The sequence below is a fragment of the Myxocyprinus asiaticus genome, chromosome 22 (genome assembly GCF_019703515.2).
Source record: "Myxocyprinus asiaticus isolate MX2 ecotype Aquarium Trade chromosome 22, UBuf_Myxa_2, whole genome shotgun sequence".
NCBI lineage: Eukaryota > Metazoa > Chordata > Actinopteri > Cypriniformes > Catostomidae > Myxocyprinus > Myxocyprinus asiaticus.
Genome location: NC_059365.1, coordinates 31,413,754 through 31,437,684, shown reverse-complemented (window position 1 = coordinate 31,437,684; position 23,931 = coordinate 31,413,754). Strand labels below are relative to the sequence as shown.

Genomic DNA, 23,931 nt, shown 5'->3' with positions numbered 1-23,931 from the left:
GAGCTTCAAGAACATAGTGCAGTTAATCTCCCTGTCCTAAAGTCACATTCGCCATGTTCCCTATGGCATATTGTAGACAAGTGTACACTTCGCGAAGAAATATAGCAGGATTACACAAAAGCAGGAACTCCAGGACAGCGACGACAAACTGAAGAGTGTGTTTGATGTTCCTCAGCTTTATGGTTTCAGCTGGCGGCCTCTTTATTAAAGATTCCATTGCACAAGCCTGGCTGCCTGGAGATGAGCAACCGGGCATCTCTCTTTGAATCTCCTGGGATTTCAACCTTCATGCCCACTGATTCTAATGAAGCTCTTACTGGGGCCACTCTACGCACTGCTCTCTTCAGGGCTTTATTAAAAAGGTTTGATCTTGGTTAAAGAGAGACTGATGTTTGACTGAAAATTGTGCAAATGTTATACAGAGCTCCTGAAAGAAACCTTACTGAGAGAAGAGTAATTTTCTGGATTATAGAAGAGCTCTTGGGTTGAAGCAGCTCCAGGTTTGGAGATTATGAGTTGGACACATTTTGATGTGTTTGGAGAGATGCTTGAATAGATTGCTTTGTGAATAGTTTTTGTAGTTGAGCTGTTAGTATTCCTTAGTGATGTGGTGAATCAAGTGCAATGTTCTGTTTTCTTATAAAGCACTAGGCATAATTTAGTCGTGATGAATAATTAAAGAAGTGACCCAATTATGACAAGAAAATTCCTTATTAGTGCCATCTTGCTTCTAGGAGAAAATCAGCATTTCTTAGGGACACTGTCAACCAAGTCATGAACACGATGGTGTGATGGCAAGTGGCAACATAAAAGCTTGAGGCATCTATGACTCTTATTTTTAGTCCTTATTTTATTTTCTCTGTCAAACAATTTTCTCTGTCAAACATTGAGACATGTGTAACATCTATAATTCAGATATTGTAGCTGCAAGTAGTTGAAGATATTTGATTTTTTTTGTTTAACTAATTAGTTGGCAAAATTGTTGTTTTGAATGTCAAGTTTGCAATTTTTGTGGTCTGCCCTAAATATGCAACATTCAAATATTTGTTGCCTTGTTGCATGTTTTAGATTTTTGATTTTGTGTCTTACTGTGTATACAGTGTCAAAACACCTTGTGCTGTTGAGCTAAAAATAGAAGCTATTGCCATTATTTACAAATGACCGCTCACATAAATGTGTCTTTGTTCCAGGGAAGGCTGCCCTTTAAAACATGATACACTGTCATGATTTTGCATGCCGTTTCATTATACATTTATTCTCTTGTTATTCTTATATCTTCTTTGCATGTATAATTAATCATTTCTTGCAATAGTTGAAAGAAACACAGATCATGAATTTTACATTGACATGGATAAGACATCAGCGTTTACATATATTTAAATTTACAGTTCCCTATCTGTCACTCACTCGATGTTGTGTCGATGTAGTGACACTAGGGGTCACTCTTGGGAGCCCCAAACACCTCTGCTTTTTTGAAAAAAGGCCAATGGGAATTGGCGAGTGGATTTTGCATGCCACTCCCCTGGACAGACGGGTATAAAAGGAGCTGGTATGCAACCACTTATTCAGATTTCCTCTTCAGAGCCGAGCGGTTCTATTCATTGAAGCTGAATTCATCCACGAGTTCATTCACCTTATCTGCTAGATTTTACGGCGCATTTCAACAGCTTCTCCCCCTCTGCACCCGTGGAGTGCAGAGAATGCCCCTGGGCGCTTCAGCAGAATAACAAAAGAGTATATTCTAAAAAGAGTATATTTTCATTCTAAAAAGAGCGGCACACACGGAACGTCTTTTCAAAGATGTCTTTCCATTTGTGTGTTATTCCTGGTTGCAGTCGTTATCTCTCCGCTTCTGACGGCCACGATCGCTGTCTTACATGTCTGGGCGCTGCCCTCGTGGAGACATCGTTCATGGATGGGTCTTGTCCTCATTGCGAGAACATGACCATGGCAACGTTGCGGTTGCGGCTTGCATTTGTAAGAAAGCAAGCCACCCCAGCGGCTCCTCGCCTCGGTCCTTCTACCTACAGGTATGAGGCCATGCCGGTTAGCGCTGGGGGCGATTTGGGGACATCAATGGGACCACTTCCACCGGGTATCCCCCCACGGACCTCCCATTCCCCAGCACGCTCGCTTGCCCTGGTCGGGCGCTCGGACGAGACCGGCGGCTTGTCTCAGGGCGAGTTCGACCTCTTGTTCGGAGCCCGGGAAGACGATGAGTTATCGAGCGCAGCATCGGAGAGCGGGCTCGTTCAGTCGGATGCAGAGGCTTCAGCTGGGCTTCCTCCTTCAGCAATGGCCGCCCAGTCCAGAAACTGTGCTTGGCTTCCGACCTTGCTCTCCGGGTGACGAATGTCACGGTGTGGTCTCTCGGGCAGGCGATGTCCACCCTGGTGGTCAGGAGTGCCACCTTTGGCTCAACTTGGTTGAGATGCGAGAGGCTGACATGGCACGGTTCCTTGATGCCCCCATCTCCCAGGTTGGCCTGTTCGGCGACACCATCGAGGACTTTGCCCAGTAGTTCTCGGCGGTGAAGAAACAGATGAAGGCCATACAACACATTTTGCCCCAGTGTGGCTCAAGACCCTGCACCCCGTCTGCTCGTCACCAAGGGTGTCCTTCTGCAGCAACAACACCGGCTCTGCCGCAGCCCGCCCCCGTGGCCCGGCCCCGGCATGGAGCCCAACACAAGAGGCAGAGGCCACCTGTCTCACAGCACCCCTGAGACGGGCGACCCAGGGGCGAGGAGACTTGCTTCTCTGGAGCTGGTGAACAGACCACTCCATCCCCCGGTGGAGGGCCAGGAGGACAATCCTTTGTTTAATTTTTTGCCACATGCCCAAGAGGCTGCGGTACACAAAAGTTCAACAAAAGAGTGGTTTTCTCATTTCCTGGGTCACATGTCTGGTGCGCACGGCCGTCGTCACGACCACCGTCCACCGTCCCATTTTTGCAGGTATGGCGCTCCAGCGGCGGACCCCCCGCCCCTGTGCGCTCAGCTGTGGCACAAACACGCCCACACGGGATTGGTTCCGATGGACTACGGGGACGAGATTTTTACACATCTCCATGACTGGCCCTTGGACGGGACGCAGAAGACCTAAGTGGCCTACCACCCACAGTGGTAGACATGATCACTCAGACTAGGGTTCCCTCTATGAGGCGCCTGTATGCCTTGAAGTGGCATCTGTTCGCTAAGTGGTGTTCTTCCCGACGTGAAGACCCCCAGAGATGCAAAGTCGGATCGATGCTTTCCTTCCTGCAGGAGAGGCTGGAGGGGCGGCTGTCCCCCTCCACCTTGGAGGTGTATGTAGCTTTTATTTTGGCTCATCACGATGCAGTAGATTGTAAGTACTTGGGGAAGCACAACTTGATCATCAGGTTCCTGAGAGGCGTTAGGAGGTTGAATCCCTCCAGACCGCGCCTCGTCCCCTCGTGGGACCTCTCTATAGTCCTTTGGGGTCTAAGGGGAGCTCCCTTTGAGCCCTTGGAGTCAGCTGAGCTTAAGGCACTCACTTTGAAGACTGCCCTCCTGACTGCACTCACTTCCATCAAGAGGGTCAGTGAATCATGCCTGGAGTTCAGTCTGGGTTACTCTCATGTGATCCTGAGACCCCGACCGGGCTATGTGCCCAAGGTTCCCACGACCCCTTTTAGGGATCAGGTGTGAACCTACAAGCACTGCCCCAGGAGGAGGCAGACCCATCCTTGGCATTGCTGTGTCCGGTGCGAGCTTTACGCACCTATTTGGATCGTACGCAGAGCTTTAGAAGCTCCGAACAGCTCTTTGTCTGCTTTGGTGGACAGCAGAAAGGAAGCGCTGTGTCCAAACAGAGGATCACCCACTGGGTCATTGATACTAGATTTTCTGCCATTTTGAATTTTCAGAAGAAAAAAATGTGAACTCCTCCTAGGCAATATGTCCGAATTGCACAAAATTCATCTAGAGACACTCATGACAAAAAGTTATGGAATTCATGATGATAGACCAAACTGTTTCTTGTATACCGCATTAACGAATTCAACGGCGAGAACGGCAATATAGACGTGAGGCTGTATCTTCGCAGTGCTTTAGCGTATTGACATGATACTTGGTATATGTCATCACAAGCATGACCTGGGGGTACCTGCACAGTTTCGCCACCTAGTGGTCAGGAAATGTGAAAATGTTATATTTTTGCTTGTAACTTTTGAATAGTTTAGCCTAAAATTATGAGACTGGTCTCTTTAAATTCCTTGGGGCATACCGAGTCGAATGATACCCAATTTGTATTTGTCTGCCATATTTGGCCAACTACTGGTCAAAAGTTATAATTAATTTTATTGTAATATTAGCATTTCTTATGTTTTTTTATGCTAATTTTCTTAAAGTCATAATCAGTGATGTCCATTGATACTTCCTTACAAGTCGTTGATGTGCTTGGCCCCATAATTGCTGCTTGCAGCTATATTTTGACTTGTAATCAACACATTATCAACCACCCAGAATTTTCTAGCAACCACATAGCAACATGCTAAAAAAATACTCGGAACACCTTAGCAACCACATACAGTAGCACCACCCATAACACCCAAGCATTGTGGTGGCGAGTTTTGCACAGGCAAGTACCATTCACATTTTTTGTAAATAAAAATGAAAAAAAAAAAAAGCTTAAGCTGCGGTATTACATCTACAGTCACACACACACACACATAGAGCTCTCTGTTTGTGGCACTCAGCTGACTGTTATTTAGCCCTGGTTGCAATGAGAGTAGAGACCCGGCTGCTGCTCAGAAGGAGTGTGATGCCCAGGGCATTGAAGGTCACTAGGGCTGCTGCTTCTCTGCCAACTCCATGGGCTCAGCTTGCAGAGATGGCCGTCAAATCCAATACAGTAGAGAATGTGTACTCACATGGCATCCATAGTGCAGCTGGGCAGCACATTTCTTTCATTTAACCAGTGCACATTTAGCCCAGAAATCCTACGTTTGCAGAATACAGGGCTTAACAGTAAGGGTTTTTTTTTTTTTATGCTGTTCTGGTCAGACCAGTAGTTCAGATTTGTACTTGCCTTGCTAAAATTTTCATTGGCCCTTACACAAATATAATAAATATCTATTTTTAACAATATATTTTTATATGTGTCAGAAAAAAATGTTGGTGCTACTTCAACTTTGGCCAATTTCATGTCCCAGGGGTTGACTAAAAACTGCCTTTTTTTATTTTGTTTTATGAAGGTCACTTTAAAACTGACTTTTCCACCATAGTGCTGAGCGGTTATCATTGCAAAACCGTGCCATTCCGTGCCAATCTGGGCCAGTTGGCATGGTTATGGTTTCTTTTTCCACTGTGGTGCTGCAAAAGCAGGATCAGAATGTACGCAACAAATATGTCAGTTGGCAATGGCATGAGAGGCAAATATTGGAGTGAGTGCGTGCGCTATGGAGGACGATCACATATTCAAATTTTTAGGGCTGTTTTTTTCCTTGGTTTTAACTCTGCTGAAGCACAGGAAAGACATGTCCCATGTCACAAAAAGGAAAGCAAAGAGAAAAAGACGAGAGGTTGTGTATGCCACCATACACAAACACACTGAAAGGTAAAAGTTCCAAGACTAGCTAAAAAGTACAGTTATTGACAAAATATTTGATGAGTAATATATTGTTATATGAAATTAGTTTTAGGGCTCTTTTTTGTGAGTGTGCAAAGCGCAGCGCTTAGCGTAACAATCATGTGCTACGTCTTATCCCATTTTCGTCAGAGCGCTAATTCTAAGCACAATTTTCATGCCAGCACAAAGTGCAAGTAGGCGTAGGGTGGGAGTGTTTGTGCTATCTGTGGGTGTATGAGCACAAACTGTGGGTGTATTGTATGTTATGAAGTGCCGCAAAGCACAATTTGCTATTTTCCTGAGAAAGAGGTCATTTCGCTAAAACGTTTTAAAAGCACATATTACCTTAGCGAAAGTCTAAAATCAGTTCCTACATTTGCAGTTTGGAGTTTAAACCAGCAGGTGGTAATAAAGTTAAGGTCCAGAAAATATGGTGGAACATCAAATAACATTCTGATGATCACTGTTGTAGCTATTTTATGAAACAAAAATGTTAACTATTAAACTGTTAAACTATCTAGCCTGACATTCAACAAGAACACAGTTAGTACACAAAAGAGGTATATCCATATTTCTGTTCTTAGAATTCATTGCACACAGTCCATTTACACTACCAACGTCTTATGAATGTGCTGTCTTTGTTTATATCGCTTTTGCTTAACAGGGAATGGACTGTATAATAGGACACAGACAGTGGCGAAGAAGAACCTCAGAATTAAATTGCACTTGACCCAGCCCATTAGCACTTTGCGCACGTAATTTCACCAGACCCCACGCACCTAGACTTAGCGCGCACTTGCACGAAAATACCAAAACATGATGGTCATGCCCACTGACTTTGCAGGTATGACTTAAAGCATAGTGCTGTGCTTAGAGCTAATGCTCTTAAAATAGGGCCCTTAATGAGCTAGCTAGTGTAATGTACCTCCCTGTTGAAAAAGTGGTGTAGAAAAATAATGTACTACTAGATAAACCATCATCATACATGAAGATACACTAAACATACACTATTTTTTTATACATTTTATCCAAATATTAGCAAATTTGGCCAGCTACCTAGAAGTGGAAATGCTACTGAAACCGTGCTCAGAACCATTCGCCCGATAGTGGAAAAGCACTTAATGTCTTTATTAGAGCTGTCAGAATTAATGCGTTAACGCATGTGATTAATTAAAAAAGTTTAACGTGTTAATTTTTCTTAATCGCAATTAATGCATTTACCGTTAATACGGCAGCATAAACACTGGTTTGAAGGGCAGAACCTTTGTAATGCGTCCACCTGGAGAAATTACACTGATGCACACTTCACAACACACACACAGAGCCCTTCTACCAAGATGTGTCTACAAGCCTAGCACAAGGAGCTATAAATACCGGCGTAGCATAAAATAACATAACGTGGCGGTCCCATAGACAATCTATGTTAACACGTTAGTTTGAATGTTAAGCCGTCTCCTAAATAAATAAACTCAGTAAATAAAAGAATCTCTGCACACACACACACACACACACACACACACACACACACACACACATAACAGCGCTTCTGTGATAAAATGATGAAGAAAGGAGCTCCTAAAGCTATTTGATGTACAAAACAAGACCAGATGAGACTTGTGATAGAAATCAAGTATTTTTCAGCCTGTGTAAGGTGCATTTTAATTACCACAGAAGCACGTCAAGTAGTAACTATCACTAAAACACAGAATGAGACGTTTTTGTCTGCAAGTGCACTTCATGTGGATTTCAAAGCGCTGCTGGCGTTGCCGCCCTGACGCGAATCATGAATGCAGCTTCACGATTGCTGTAACAAAGAGGATAGCCACAGTATACCGGCAGATTAATGTTGTGGAGGATTTGAGTTTAAGAGATTTAATGCCCATTGCAATGAATATGCAACCTATGTGGAGACTAGTTGTTTCAATTAGTCAAACTTCCACTTAGACTTCGGGAAATGTTTAATGTTACTCGAATTGCCACACCTGGAGTCACAAGTTCAAATCCAGGGCGTGCTGAGTGACTCCAGTCAGGCTTCCTAAACAACCAATTGGCCCAGTTGCTAGGGTGGGTAGAGTCACGTTGGGTTAACCTCCTCATTGTCGCTATAATGTGGTTCTTTCTTTCGGTGTGGCACATGGTGAGTTGTGCGTGGTTGCTGCAGAGAATAGCATAAAGCCTCCACACATGCTAGGTCTCTGCGGTAACGCGCTCAACAAGCCAAGTGATAAGATGTGCAGATTGACGGTCTCAGACGCGGAGGCAACTGAGATTCATCCCCCGCCACCCGGATTGAGCCGAGTCACTACGCCACCACGAGGACTTAGAGCGCATTGGGAATTGGGCATTCCAAATTGGGGAGAAAATGGGAGGAAACCCCCCCCCCCCAACCAAAGAATATATACAGTATAGTGTCATATTTCAGCACTTTCAAAATCTGCGATTAATTGCGGTTAACTACAAAAAAATCGCGATTAAAATTTTTTAATCGACTGACAGCACTAGTCTTCATTCATTACTTTTGGTACTTTTCAATTGCCTTTGATGTGAAGATTTTATTGTTTTAGTCTTGTCCCAGACCCAGACTTTTAATATTAAACTAGGAAAATTAAGCTGTAATTTTTTATTTAAAAAATGTTAAGAGTAATTTCCATCACCATCATTTCCACCACAGAATTCTTTTCAACACAATACAGAATTTCAGATGTGCTGGAAATTACAATGTAGTGGGAATTGTACATACACTCACTGACCACTTTATTTGGTACACATGTACATCTACTTGTACATGTGATTACTTAATCAGCTAATCGTGTGGCAGCAGTGTAATGTGTAAAAGGGTCAGGAGCTTCAGTTAATGTTCACATCAACTATCAGAATTGGTAAAAAATTGGATCTCAGTGATTTGGACCGTGGCATGATTGTTGGTGCCAGAGGGGCTGGTTTGAGTCTTTCTGTAACTGCTGATCTCCTGGGATTTTCACACACAACAATCTCTAGAGTGTACAGAGAATGGTGCGAAAAACAAAAAACATCCAGCGAGAGGCAGTTCTGTGGGTGAAAACGGTGTGTGTTCATGTTTTCAGTGGTCATACGGTAGTACGCCTCTCCTTGGCATGGACATCTACGGTTAACTGTATAACAGGACATTCTTCTGTGTATTTGCAGGGTTACACATCCAGTTAGTGATTGTATTTTGTATTCAAAGTAGTCTTTGAGTAGAACAATTGTCAGATATGACTGACATCAGTCCATAATGCACAAATGAAAATCATACACTGGCAAGAGTTTGATCTGTCCATTTGAATAAAAAATAATTAATATTTTACATGCAATATTTCAAACATTTATAATATTTTGGTGGGGACAGATTGGAGAGAGAGAGAGAGAGCTTTGTTTGTCTGGTTAATCATGCATTGTGTTGTCTTGTGTTATGTCCTCCTTCTGTCCTCCACATGAATGGAAAAGAGAAATGATTGTCTCACACTTCAATTACCCGCCCGTTCTGGCCTACTTTCACTGCGCACACACATGGGGATTGGTGCTTGTATTTCCACTAATATATCCAAATCTTTGCTTGTGGGAACTTAAAAGGAACATTTTACTTCCTCTGGAATAATAAAACACTTAACAGCCAGCAGCCTAGTTTAAAAAAAACAAAACACACACACACACACACACACACACTTATATATTAACTCTGACTTCAGTTGAAACCTCAAAAGGAAGTCATTTACAGTTTACAGTTTAAACCATATCTGTCTACCAGTCAAATGTTTAGACATATCTACTAATTTTTATTTTCTACATTCTATGTAGAATAATAGTAAAGTCATCAAAACTATGAAATTACACACATGTATGGGAATTATGCAGTAGCGAAATACATGTAACATATTAAACAAATCAATACTGTTTACCCCCATTTAACTTTAAGCTCTTAAAGGGATAGTTCACCCAAGAATGAAAATTTTCTCATCATTTACTCACCCTCAATCTGTTTCTATTCATTGCTGTTTTTTATTGTTATTTTATTACTGACTGTTTACTAGTCTTGAATAATTACTTAACTTGAAACCATTCTTCCATAATTGACATGTTAGTTAGTGTTATTATTTGTTGTGGTTTTGAAGCTGATATTGAGAACTGTCAAATTTCACTACAGACTCCTGAAATTTTGGTATTGTGATAATGTATAGCCTTTATTGTACATGGTAGATCTTGCTGCAATAACATGATGAAAAAGTAGATCTCATTCCATAGAAGCGTGAGCACCCCTGCTGTAAATGATGGCGATTGAGGCTTTTCTTTATTTGACTACCATACGTAACAAAATAATTTTCATATGTCAATAGCCTCCTCCCCTATCCACTGTTAAAAAGACAAGTTTTTTTATTTATTTTTATTTATAATTTTTTTTAAGTTCCAACAAATGCACAATGTTTCCAAAGTCAATGAATAATCGTGTTAAATAATCGTGATCTCAATATTGTCCAAAATAATCGTGATTATGATTTTTGCCATAATCGAGCAGCCCTAATCTGCAGTCTCCTTGACAGTCGTGCTTCACGCATGAGGACGTGTAATCGAACTTTAAATGATGATGGTGCTTAGAGACTGCAATGGCAAGATGTAAAGTGAAGGGAATTATATATTGGTCTATTCTCTCCCAAAACCGATTAGATCGCTTCAGAAGACATTGATTTAAACCAATGGATTTGTATGGATTACTTTTGTGCTGACTTTTTGTGATTTTTGGAGCTTCAACGGTCCGGTCACCATTCACTTTCATTGTATGGACCTACAGAGCTGAAATATTCTACTATAAAAATCTTTGTGTTCAGTAGAAGAAAGAAAGTCATACATCTGGGATGGAATGACGGTGAGTAAATGATGAGAGAATTTTCATTTTTGGGTGAACTATCCCTTTAAACATTTAAAAACTTTTCTATCCAGCATTCCAAAATAGAGCACTGACCCTCATCTTCCAGTCGACAGTGGCTCTCTTTGTTTGGGTCAGGAGCTTGGCTGTGTCTTCATCACAGGCCTATCACATTACAGGTCTGCGGAGCACAGGGGAACCAGCAGGTAGACCTGGAACGCCTGCATTGCAGGGTGAAATCAAACCCTGTGGGTCTTCTTCTGTTTAAAGAGGCAGTCGATATGTTCTCACCCCCACCCTGCTTCTCAATCTCCCAAAGAGGCATTTAGAAACAGGGATGCTGCAGGACAAGCCCCGGGGTCCAGTCGGGATGATTACAGTGATCTTTGTGGAAGTAACACGATTCCTTCCCATTAGTCTACAGTGCGTAGACATTCTTCAGTGCACTGAACCAACTCAAATTATAAAGCGCAATTTCACCATGCCAATAGGAAAGAAAAATCACAAATAAGATCTCTTTAATGTTTCAATTGTTTCTTCTAGACAACAATGAGATTAAATGGAGAGGAAATGTACACTTTTGCTTGAAGGAATAATTCACCCAAAAATGAAAATTCTCTCATCATTTACTCACCGTCATTCCATCCCGGATATATGACTTTCTTTCTTCTACTGAACACAAAAGATTTTTATAGTAGAATATTTCAGCTCTGTAGGTCCATACAATGAAAGTGAATGGGTACCAACATTTTGAAGTTCCAAAAAGCACATAAAGGTAGCGTAAAAGTAATCCAGAAGACTCCAGTGGTTAAATCCATACCTTCAGAAGTGATATGATAGGTGTGGGTGAGAAACAGATCAATATTTATGTTCTTTCAGTACCCTCAAAATGTACTAGAATTTAAATGTGTAATTTTGTTCCCTCAAACCCAAACAGAATGTCACAGGTTAAGCTAAGCTTAACTACTCTATGTCTCAAAAAATAATTATTTCCCATCCCTAGTGAAAACATAACGGTGAAGTGTCACTTGTTGGCACATTTATTTTGTGGTGTTGCATTTGACTGGTGATATTTCAAAACCGTTTTAGGCAAAGTAGTTTTTTATCCAGAGACATTTAGTTCAAAAGTTTCTTGCTGAAACATGTCTTTTATTCTATATTCTCTCTTCTGGTATACTGTATTTGAGGTGCCCTACTGTGTGCAAAGTTTCAGGCATCTAAATGCCCTCTGTGTGAAATGAACTTTGCCATCTTCAATGCCTCTTTGTTCACTGCCTGCTATGTTTTCACAGACCTTACAAAGCAGAACAGATAGCAGGCTTACTAACACAGAGATCAGACAGAGAGAGGAGGACATGGGGAATTAGGGGGGGAGAAAGAGGAAAAACAATGGGGCTTTGTAGCTAGCCACCCATTTTGATTCTTTGTCAGTCTGTGGTCTGTTTCTGACCCTGAAACCATTCTACAATGCACCCTATCTGAATATAAAGCCACAGTGGTTCACTTTGTAAGAATTATATAGAATATTTCTTTAAACATGGTCTGATTGTTTCTTCACATATCATTAGTGACTTTTGTCACAATTTAGTCCTCATCAGAGTTGTGCGCCATTCAGAATTGAATTGAGAATTCAGTTCCTAAATTTAAACTGAATTTGAATTTGAGGCAACAAACAGGATGCAGATATATAATTTGAATTGGAATTAAAATGGAATTCAATTCAGAAAGCTCGAAGCATCATTTGAAGTTACATATTATTCAAGTTTAAATTGGATATAGCGAATTGATTTTATCAGTTTTTAGAACTATAATTTGAAAGTGTGTTTGTGTGCACATTCAAATGTTTAGTTTCAGTTCCATTTTTTTTTTTTAAAGAATAATAATGATTTCTAAAAGAATCTGTCTATTCACCTTATGCACCAGAGAAACTAGTACGCAGCCATCTTGAAAATGTTGTCTCGGAACTTCCGTTCAAGCGGTCGCTATATTATAAGATATAAGATATTTATGGTGTTGATGTCAAAGTGTAATTAGTTAGCAGAGTGGATTTACAGTTTGTAGAGTTGTCCAAAGCTATCATGAGTTTGTTTTTTTTTTTTGTTTTTTTTTTTTGGTGTTCAGGGGATGTCATAACAACTGGAAGAAGAGCGGGGAGATTTTAAAACAAGAGTAATTCATTCAAAATCCACAAAGTTCCTACCTTCACGCTGTGGACGTACTGATATTCTTCTGTGTTCATTAAACTCCAAGAGACAACACAAAATCATTAAAAATATCTCTGAACGACACCTCTGGCCATCTTTTTGTGTCATTCACCCATCGCGTTATAGTTAAGGTGAGTAGATTTTTTGAGCATTAAACCGGGACGGGGAAAGTGTGCAACTATAGGCCTATTTATACATACACACAGACATAAACACATATACATGTGAAGGTGTATGTTTTATTTTATATTCTGATAACAACCATTTTTAAATCACATTTAAGCCTCTAAAAAATGTAGGGTGACAAATTCATTTTAAAAAGTAAAATTGAAATTTGCTTTAATGTTATGAACTTGCATGTGTAACAGTACGAGCTGTCAACTACACATTTTAACACAAATTATTAACAAGCTGAAACATAAAAATTAAGCAGAATTACATGTATAACAATTAAACGCTTGCATCAAGAATAAGTGCAGTGTGTCATAGCTGTCTGAATGTGATCTATCAGGTCCAATTTACCTCTGTGAGTGAAAAAACGAACATTTACAGTGACAGAAAAACACCTCACTACCATTTTCACGTATTAAAGGGGTGGAGTAGACTCACACCATCAACTCTTGGTGAAAAAATACTTTCTGTGCTCCCACACGTAATCCATGTAGATCGACTCTTCTCAGTAGCTTCAATACAAACAGGAAATTAGATGACAAAATTCGGAAGAGCGGAGTGTGGAAAAGGGGCGGGGTTGAATAAGGTAAATATCACAATTGTTTTAGTAATATAAAAGTGTATACCTTAACAGATAGCAAATACAGCATATTACACGGTTTTGTTGCATTTCCCTCTAAAATGACACTTTTACTCCACTCAGAGTTAGGTTTAGGGTTTGGCTAAGGGGTAGAGTTAATAAAATATTCATTCCTGTTGACTGTATTCCATCATTTACAATTAAAAAACTCACTTTTAGTTCCACTCTGTGGACACTTCACCCAAACTGGAGCTCACACGTGCTCATGCATTTAACAACACTTCCAGCTTCGGCCACTGGGGGCAGTGATTCAAATTTCGGCAAGCACAGGCCGATTTCAACAGCAGAACTTTTGACCTACTGTCGCACAGATTCACAGTGTGATTTGTCAAGCCAAGTCTTAAATTCTCAGCTCTGTCCATCCCCGATCTTTATCCATATTAAAGACAATGCTAAACACAAAACTAACACAAAAGCTATTTTACGTTCAGAGAGAATAATAAATTGCACTGCTGCTGTTGGCACATTAAATGTTGGTGTATCAGGCTCATCTTTCTTTTTAGTCAGACGCCCAGACCTTTACTGCAGTTCCGTTTTGCTTAACTGGTGTCCAGACATGAATAATTTCACACTTCCAACTCAGAGCAGAATTTGTCCATGCACCCACAAATGTGCACTATATGATCTTTGTTCTGTTGTGTTGTTATCTGTTGTGGATTGAATCCTTCAGGACTTTGTTGAAGCGTTGATGCAGTCTGCTTTGTTTTTACCCACACATGAATATTTTTATGGTGCAATTATAGTTATGCACAATAACAGCAGTGTGATTCACACATTTTGGTGCAACTTCACAAAATGTGTTCCTACTTGCTCTATTGTTGCATAAGTCAATCATGGCTTTTGTCCTAGACTGCGGTGAAAGCATAGGAGATAGTTCTGCAAACCTTCACTGGCTCCCATAGTAGCTATAAGTACACAGAAAATAGAAAACCCAATTAGGACGCATGAATCATGAATAGGTACTAATATAGGGCTTGTTTTCCCTTGAAGTGTCTCTTAGACTAATTAAGAAGAGCTCACAGTTAGCCTAGTTTTTTTAGTTTTTTCTTTGCCAATTGTTTAAGGCGAAGGCTGCTTTGGATTTATTCTCAGAGTTCTATAACAAAAGTCCTTGCCTTACTGTATACACCTGCAGCAATATGATGTTGCCGCTCAGTTCTCAATAAAGGCATGGCAGAACATGGGAACATTGGATGCTCCCAAAGCAAAATAATTAAAGGGATCCTAACAGGACAACACAGCCTGTGTGAGAACATGTGACTTGTGATTGTATGAATGGGCTGCCACCTACTGGCACTCCAGGCAATAGCTTTTATCCTCCACCAAGTCTGTGCCAATATAACAATAACAAAGAGTCACCTAGATGTTTGAGTAGAGATAATCTTAAATGTTATTATGTATAGCTGCTCTACTAAATGTTAATATAGCGTGATATGTTCTTGGTTAAGTGGAAGTGGATTTCTATATTAAATTCTGATGTTGTATTTAACATTGTTGTTTCAATCAACAGGGCAGGGGTCCTTTGCGCCTATGCAGCCAATCAGAACCTGAGTTCTCAGTTGAAGAGCATGAGGAGGCTCGTAAAGAATAACATAAAAGACCTCCACACCTTTGCCAATCAAACCCCAGCAGTGAGTACTCCAATCTTAATGTTTACATTACACAAGCACTATAACACTGAGATAGATAGATAGATAGATAGATGTAGGTGTCTCATCACTGGAAAGTGAGATACTGACAGCTAAATATATTACTCTGTCATCTCTTTCTCAGCAAATTGATTACCTGATCTCTCAGTATGGCACTGTGAAGGATCAAGTGCTTTATGACCTGGAGAGTAAGTATGCCATTGGTCATCTTGAGTTGTTCCTCTGCAACATCAGTGGAATAGAAAGGTGTTTCTGGTGTGAACACTGAATGATGATGTTTTCTGCAGATGTAGGTTTGCTTTTGGGTGGAAGGATACATGAGGAGTTGGGAAAAGACGTACAGCCTACCCTTGATGCGGCACTCAGCATGGCCAGAAGTATGTGTCATCCATGTCCTTTTTCTTTCTTCCTTCCTTTCTTTGTTTCTTTCTTTCTTCTTTCTATTCTTCTTGCTGCTTACATCCAAAACCTATAATGGGAGAAATACGTACTGTAATATATCATATAACATGAGAATACAGTAATAATATACAACCCATTTCTTGTTAGTGCCTTATTTCACTGTTTTTTCTTTGATTTATTAGTCAAAGTGGAGAAAGCCATTAAAGGTAACCCATAAAAGACCCTGACTGGTCCTTCCCTTGACCTGTCTGTAACAACGTTGTGATTGACTCCTTTTTTTCCCAACAACACCTGGCCCAGTTATTGTCCCTCTGTGTTGTTGCATTCTTTACTGGTGGAACCTGCCCCTTCTGTGTTTTAAAACCAAGATATCAGAAAGGTTATGATATACAACAAAAATACAAAAGCAACAATCTTATAATCTCACTTCAATATGGATAATATTGATTGATACTGTACATTTTTTAATTAAAGAAGCAAGTATGGCATTATTTACTAGATGTTCCCTGGGTATTCGTTTATCTTTGAAAGCTTTCAATGAGCCTGAGAGCAGTCTCTGTTTTTGAATGTTCATTTGTGCATTTGTCTCCTCTCTTAGCAATGCGGGACACTAAGGATGCTCTAGAGAACGTGAGTCTGACCTTGGAGACTTTGCAGGAAGGAACGGGCAAACTGCAGTCTAACCTGAGCGTGGTTCGTGGCAGCCTTAGCAACGCACTTAATGATCCTGTATGCGCAGACATACGCTCAAATGCAGCAGAGATCTGTCGAAATATACGTAGCACCCTTCCCAGGCTAGAAATCGCAGCCAACTACTCATCGGTATTGAAAATTATTTCTCATCTTTTCTTTCAACATAGTGTCACCATTGACAAATACAGTTTGTAAAAGTCCAAAAAACAATAACAAATATGCCTGTTTTTTTTTTGTTTTGTTTTTTCAGTTGTCTGATGTGACTGATGAGCTAGACAAAGTGAATGAAGTCCTGAAGACTGATCTCAGCCATATTGTTGAGAAGGTACTTTGTTTCACATTTAAAGTGACATGCTTGCTAGATTTAGGACAAGATTGCAAAGAAAATTCTGGCTTACATCTTTCATTTCTCACATTTTAACACATACTATCTGCCTAAAGTCAAAATGAAAAGCAGTTTGCATTTAATTTCATAATCTGATGAATTTCTGAGTGAAACACAATATTGAACAAGATAAAAATTGTAGGGCAGGACATGCATTTTTTAAGGATTGATTGGATCATGAGAATAGCGCGTTACATACCAGAATGGATCCAGGAGGTTGCAGGGAAGGCATTGCAAAATTAATTTGTGACATTAACCAAAAAGGAAAGTAATTTCAGGAGCGGAGCAAGTTATTACATTTTAATAAAAGATTACAAAGACATTTTATTCCTTTGGAACAATGTGCACCAATGAATCGTGCACATTAAGACCAGAAACGTGTAATAAGAAAGTAAATACGGTCAATTTTGGTTTCATGTTCAATTTAAATGTACACATCTACTTTGTTTACTCTCACACCTTTTCATATGTCACGCAGGGGTTTGCATCATTCAATGACACTCCCGCCATGGTAACAGAGCAAACACGAAATGTTGTTGAAGGTGAGTTCAATGATTGAATCCACATTAGAATTCAGATCTTTTATGTGGACTAGCCAGAGATCCTTAGGGAACGTTCAGCCCGAACATGTTATTGCGATTAAAAAAAGCTAGATGCAGCACAACAAATAAAGCAGAGCGAAAGTGTTTCAATACACTTTTAAATGTTGACGCTCTTTTTAACTTGAAATGCCATCTAAAAACATGGTGCTCCTGTGTGAGACACTGAAAAAACAGCCACGGTCAAAGGAATCTGTATAAAAACAATTGAAAAAAAAACAACCTTTCCATTGAAAAACAATTGAAAAACATTATTCAATTTTTAAGAAACCTTCTCTAAAGAATAACAGTGCTGTTGTGTCTGGTGTTTCCTGTAGGGGTCAAAGGTCTGCTGAACGACACTGGCTCTAACATCACTAATTTCACCAAGCTCTTCCCAGTTCACAGCTCTCTGACCAACTTCACCAAAATGATTACGCACACACACTCACAAATTGAGGACATCTACCCAAAGATTGATGAGATGGACTTCTACAGGTACATCTGAGGATTGGATATCTGGAACTGTTTTTTACCAATTCTATTTTGTCATTGATGATTAGACTCAGACAAATACACTATATGGCCAAAAGTAAGAGGATTTCCAAACACCACACCCATATGTATTTTTTAGCTTCCACTATATGGTTGTGGGGATTTGCTTGAATTCAAATACAAGAGCATCAGTGAGGTCAGGCACTAATGTTGAGTGATGGGTTCCCCTTCAAAGGTGTTCAAACTGTTGTGCTAAAGTGCACAATTCTCTAGAATGTCATTGTATGTCGTAGTATTAAGATTTGTCTTCAGTGGAAATAGGAGGTCAAGCCAAACCCAATAATTAAAGGAGGTGTCCATTACTGTTAGCCATGTAGTGTACTCTCTTCTCTTTCTGTTCAAGTCCTGCATGTCCTCTTGACAGTGTTCATTATTCTTTTGTCTTCAGGTGGATCTGTTGTATTACTCTATGCTGCATGGTGGTGCTTATCCTCTCCTTCAATTTTTTGGGTCTGTTGTGCGGCATTCTGGGATTTGACAGACACGCTTCCCCAACCACACGTGGATGCGTCTCTAATACAGGAGGAAACCTGCTCATGGCGTGAGAGTGACAATAATATCAAACTTTAGCCCATATTTCCACACAATATGTCACATTTTTGTTGGAGTATGAAACACCTTTGTCTGCTGTGTCTCTCAGTGGTGTGGGCTTCAGCTTCCTGTTCTCCTGGGTGCTCATGGGTGTTATAACAGCCCTGTTCTTGGTAGGGGGGAATCTCGAGAAACTTGTGTGTGAACCCTTCCAAACCCGACAGCTTTTCAAGGCAAGAGAATTGACAAAGCATCTGACAACACACATGATACATATAGTGGAGACTGGGGCTAGTTCTCACACTTTTCACTTGAACATTTTACTTAATATTTTTCAGGTTAGATTTATTTTAGAAAGTCAAACATCCCTTAAAGTTTCATCAAAAAAGCTATTTAACATTTCCACCATTGTTGACCAGGAAAAAAGATACAGTTAACTGAATACACGTTGACCTTCCCAGAGACTTCCTGTATGACAACTAGCCCTGGTATCCCCTATATGCTAAAAGGCAAATAAATTTAATGAACATGAACAGAACAGACTATGAGAAACTACTTGACATATATATGTTTCCAGGTCTTATTCAGGGGTGATAATGTTCTCAGAATTATGTTGTGTTGAATAGGTGTTAGACACTCCCAACCTGATCCAACCTGGCTGGAGAAACTTCATACCAGGATACCTGTACCATGACCCTGAAATGGATCTTACAGTGGATTCTCTCTACAGGTAACACAGGCCTGTAATGTAAACCTATAAAACTGAACAATTCTTCTTGAAGTGTTGTTGTGTATTGGTATTGTCAGAACAAGGCATTTCTGTTTCAGGAATTTTTACAGCTGGTCATTTCTATTATGCAGTACTTTTTGAATCTATAACATAAAAATAAAAATTAAAAATTAATGCTTGGATGTAATTTAGAGAAATATTTATATTAAAGTGTGTACCAGACTTTAAGAAATATGCTCTGGTTAAATTCAGGTACATATTTCCATCATTCCTAATACCGAATAAACCTAATTATTTTGGCTTGACAAAAGCCAGCATACTGTTATTCTACAAACTTTGTTTGGAGGTTTTTTTTTTTTGGTCCCTTAAGGAAGATTAAAATTTCTTATTGTAACTCCTCCAAGAGCTTTCAAGCTACATCCACCGAACTCGGCACAGACCTTCAGACTGTTCTGGAAGAGTTTGCTATGTCTTTTTTAATGATCAAAAATCTGCTTGCATTGACAGAATGCTTGTTAATTCAACTCTGTCAAAAATTCACTTGGAAATAACCCCACAAAAGGCCTTTAGTTGTGTCCCAAACGACAAACTATACACTATGCACTTATAATACACACTGTGCACTCAGCCATATAGTGCATGAATTCTCCAAGTGTAGTATCATCCCAAATGGAACACCTAATGTAATTTTTTTTTATCACACGGAAGCATTCACCATTTTATAGCTGACGGAAGTAACGTTTCAAACTCATGTGATGTGTTGCCGCTAGCTTTAGCCAAAGTCTTTCTAACAAGTCAGTTCACTGTCGGCCATCTTTGGAACGCTCCCGGGAAGCAATTTCCAGTCATGAAAGTGCAGCTTCTATCTACTTGAATGAGGAAAGACCAAAATCTCCAAAACGGTTTGTAAAGATTACGATCAAATCGTAATTTCAAATCAGCAGTAAAATCTGACAACATTGGTATCATAAATTGTGCTTCTTTACCTCAGATTACGCTAAAAATCACAAATTTTCCAGGCTTGCAAAGCTAATGCGCATGCACGTTCTGGAGTTGATTGACAGGCGATGTCTGTATCTAAAAGGCGATTAGCTCTTTTACCTGTAGGGCGGAATTTCCTTTCTACATCCGTTGACCATTGGACGTTCCAGTTTCTCCCATTCATATTAATAGAAGTGGTCCGTCTCTGCTAAATAGTCTCTGATTTAGCATGTTAGCCAACCTCAGTTCAACACTTGTATCTCAACAACTTATTCACACAGCGTGGGGTGATGGTAAAGCATTCATATCACATTTGTAAGGTGCTGTCTTCAATGAAGTTTTGCTAGTTGCTACATTCTCCAATATTTACAGTTGTTTTATCAGACCAGATAACACCGCCCCTTCCGGTACGTACAAGCCGAAGTGTGCAGTTTGGGATGCACCTTTTAATTTGCTTTAAATTGATCTCTCTCTCTCTGTCTCTCTAGTTCTTACTCATTTTTGTGTTGTTTCCCACCAAATTAAATATTTTACTTCCAGGATGTTGCGATTAAGAAACTAAATTTTGTTAGCTACAGTGATATTATGAAAGACTAACAGGATGGAAAGTAATACTGAGATAAAAATATTGAGGAAAGATCTGTGAATTGATTACATTTTCAAGCAATATTCCCAATAAAACACAAGTTTGAAACATTTTGATTAGAGTTAAGAATAAAGAAACTCCTGGAATACTGACTAAAGATGGCAGCATCCGCTCAAACCAAGTAGTGAAATAATTTAAACACACCCCTATGCTAACTTAACTGTGGTTTATTATTAAAGAAAACTGAGTACAATTATTTTCATGTTGACATTTGTGGGCGAAATATTTTATCCAGTATGTTAAGACATATAGGATGGGGACATAAAAGTGTACTACATATTAGGAATGAGCCATATATGAATATTGAATATACAGATATGGAAAACTTATTTATGTATATGTTTATATATACAATTTATAAATGTGACATTTATAAAAGGAAATCATCAGTGTCCTTCAGTAGTCCAGCAGATGGCAGTACAGAAGAGAATTGTGTTGATGGTGCTGCTAACTTTATGAACTAAGTAGAAGCAAAGTGAACAAAGAGCCTATAAGCCAGTATATTGAAATGAAAGCCAGAATAATAGTAATAAAACAGAGTAAGGTTTGAATTTTCTCTTTCTTTCTATCCTGTTGTCTTTCTCAGTAACTGTAAGGACAACAGAGGGATTTACGCAGCTCTTCATCTGGATAAGATCTTCAACCTCTCATCCTTCTTTAACACCAGTGTTGTGAGTGGAACAAAGGCTTAGTCCATGTGCACACACAAATCACTGCTAAGCATACTCTGATATAAAGCCACTATTTACATCAGATGGCATTATGAAGTGTACTTCTTTTAAATGTTTAATGAGCTTAATGCAAACATCCTAATTAATTTTGAGCACTATAGGTGTTTTAAGTCAGTAACAGACAACAAATTTGATTGTTCAGACATACAGTTATTTTTTAATTCAGTGTGGTTTCTTGCATTAAAACCTGTTGTTTTTAGACGATAAACTATAGCTACTTCTTTGTATAATTACATAAAAATCTCATACTTAAAAGCATAATAAAACATTTTAGATACATTAAATGTTATATAAACAGTTTATAATGGGTTTTTATTTTGCTGTGTGTTGTTTTTTTTTGTTGTTGTTGTTGTTTTTTTTAAAGCAGACGCCACTCTTAGAACCATTTCCACTCAGTTTAGCTGATGCAATAATGATGTCCTATTGCTCGCCATACCACACAATCTTGACAAAATCTCAGACAAAAGATATAATATCACCCAGCTATAGGGAGTCAGTAAAGCATTAATCTCATTTTTAGCACTCATTCAACATTACTGTAGAACATGCTGCACACTAGAATAACTAAAACTGTCCAAATCTAGAAGGGGATCAGAACCCTGATCTGTACAGTCAGACTTAACCAGACATCTTGCTTTAGGGGTAATTTTTTAAAGTGTCTGTGCTAGTCTTATCTAACACTGAAGCACATGATCAGTTTTGTTTTTCTTTTTCCTGCAGATTTCAGCCAGCTAGCAAATTTAGCTCACTTCTTCAACAACAAGACATTTCAATGGGAAAACAAAGCAAGCCACACACACAAAGCAATGCAAATCTGCCATGTTTTTAAAGCAAGAACTGTGTCTCTCAACCTTTGTTGATAGGCGAAATGCATCTTAATTATAAACTTTAATTTGGGATAAAAATCTGATATAGATTTGTTTGAGATTAGTAGTGTTAAGCACAAAGAACAGGAAGGTCAGATAATGCAAGCTCTGTTGCCAGGAGACTTGCAAATCAAGGCCTCATTCTTACTAATTATTTAGGTTCAATGTAAATGTCAGTTTCTGGGGCAGCGGCATCCTTTACCATGGCTCTGTGGATTGTCTCTTAAAGAAAATGCACACCATTCACTTTTTCGTTGTGTAACACACTTTAAAAAAAAAATGTAACATGATGTTTTCCAATCCTGTGATGGTTGTTTTTCTCTCTGTTCTTTGGGATTTGGCAAAATATCTCTAAAGCTTTCATGCAAAGCCATTTTGAGACGTTTTATATACAGCATCTATAAATTCCTTCATTGAAGTCATAGCAGAAGTATATTTTCATTTCCAGTTAATTTCCTTCAAACAACATTTTTGATCGAATGTCGCATAGGGCAGGTATACAGTGAGTTCTGAATGTCTGAGACAATATTTTCAACTTTTAAACCTGGCAATAAACAGAACATTTGAGCATTATAAAATAAAGAAAAGTGATGGTATAAAATTAAGCTGATAATGTAACATTCTGCACTCCTTCTAGGTTACTAATCAAATGTAAACAAATTTATTACATTGACCATGTCCAACAAAGATCAGATTTTCTGTTTTGATTGAAGTACAAGTCAGATTGTTATGCTCATAATGTAATTTGTATTGAAAAATTATTTTATTAAATTTGAAACAAATGCAAAATAAAAGCATTTTCACTAGTGTTCTCCGACTTTTGGACCACACTGTTTGTTCTTCCTCTGGAATATTTTCTCATGTCAAACCATACCCACTCTGTGGTCTACTACTGTCTCTCTCTCTCTCTCTCTGCAGTACTCCAATGACATGTCAAGAAAGTTTGAAGGGATGAAGGTGGACCTGCGGGACATCATTCTACTGGAGTCAAACGGCAAACAGAATCTCATCAGCTTCACTGAAACTGGCATCACTGAGATTAACTTTGCTGCCTATTTGGAGGAGGTACATACAGTAACACACAGACAAAGAAACAAGCTTTTTATTCCCAAACTTTCACACCTGATGCTTTGGTTCACGTTGGCTATTGTTCAAAATAACCATTGACTGATAATGTGTATCACTGCATAATTGACTGTACATTTTCACATATGGCAGATGCTTTATTGCTTGCAATGCATTCAAGGTATAAATTTGTATCACTACCCTGGGAATTGAACCCAGGTTGCAAGGGCCGTGCTCTACCAGCTGAACAGCACCTGGCACCTGGCATAATATCAATGTACTATATACATACAATCAAGTCAAGTCAACATTTATTTATAAAGCACATTTAAAAACAACAGAAGTTGACCCAAATTGCTGTACAATCCAAACGAAAAAGAAAAGAAAGCAAAAAGATACAAAGGGAAAAAAGTTATACAATCAGAGATAAAATACAGTCACATTTAAAAACAAAAGTTTTAGAGTAAAAATAAGATTTAAGGAAAGATTTAAAAATGGCTAAAGGGGAAGCAGACCTCACATGAAAGGGGAGACTATTCCAGAGTTTGTGGGTTATACAGTATCAAGATAACCTTCACTTGTCTCTATTTATTTCATTATGTCACTATGTCAAAATAATATGCAACTACAAATA

General features: G+C 39.2%; 1 protein-coding gene and 1 long non-coding RNA gene across 10 annotated transcripts in view; one reads left to right on the top strand and one right to left on the bottom strand.

The window, feature by feature from the left end:
• The window catches only part of LOC127413032 (prominin-1-A-like), a 118,197-nt gene that overhangs the window by 73,804 nt on the left and 20,462 nt on the right, over positions 1-23,931 (top strand). For all 9 annotated transcript variants that reach the window (XM_051649833.1, XM_051649829.1, XM_051649831.1 and 6 more), the window contains 12 exons: positions 14,996-15,116; positions 15,259-15,322; positions 15,422-15,511; positions 16,135-16,358; positions 16,480-16,554; positions 17,093-17,156; positions 17,531-17,690; positions 18,136-18,288; positions 18,388-18,511; positions 18,905-19,008; positions 21,222-21,306; positions 23,151-23,297. In XM_051649833.1, coding sequence (XP_051505793.1) covers positions 14,996-15,116; positions 15,259-15,322; positions 15,422-15,511; positions 16,135-16,358; positions 16,480-16,554; positions 17,093-17,156; positions 17,531-17,690; positions 18,136-18,288; positions 18,388-18,511; positions 18,905-19,008; positions 21,222-21,306; positions 23,151-23,297 — 1,411 coding nt within the window. The remainder of the gene's footprint in view (positions 1-14,995; positions 15,117-15,258; positions 15,323-15,421; positions 15,512-16,134; positions 16,359-16,479; positions 16,555-17,092; positions 17,157-17,530; positions 17,691-18,135; positions 18,289-18,387; positions 18,512-18,904; positions 19,009-21,221; positions 21,307-23,150; positions 23,298-23,931) is intronic.
• Positions 12,894-20,351, bottom strand: LOC127413064 (uncharacterized). Its single transcript, XR_007892533.1, has 3 exons — positions 20,110-20,351; positions 15,483-15,603; positions 12,894-14,390 (listed from the first exon to the last, which is right to left on the bottom strand). It is a non-coding gene; the product is annotated as an uncharacterized LOC127413064 (long non-coding RNA).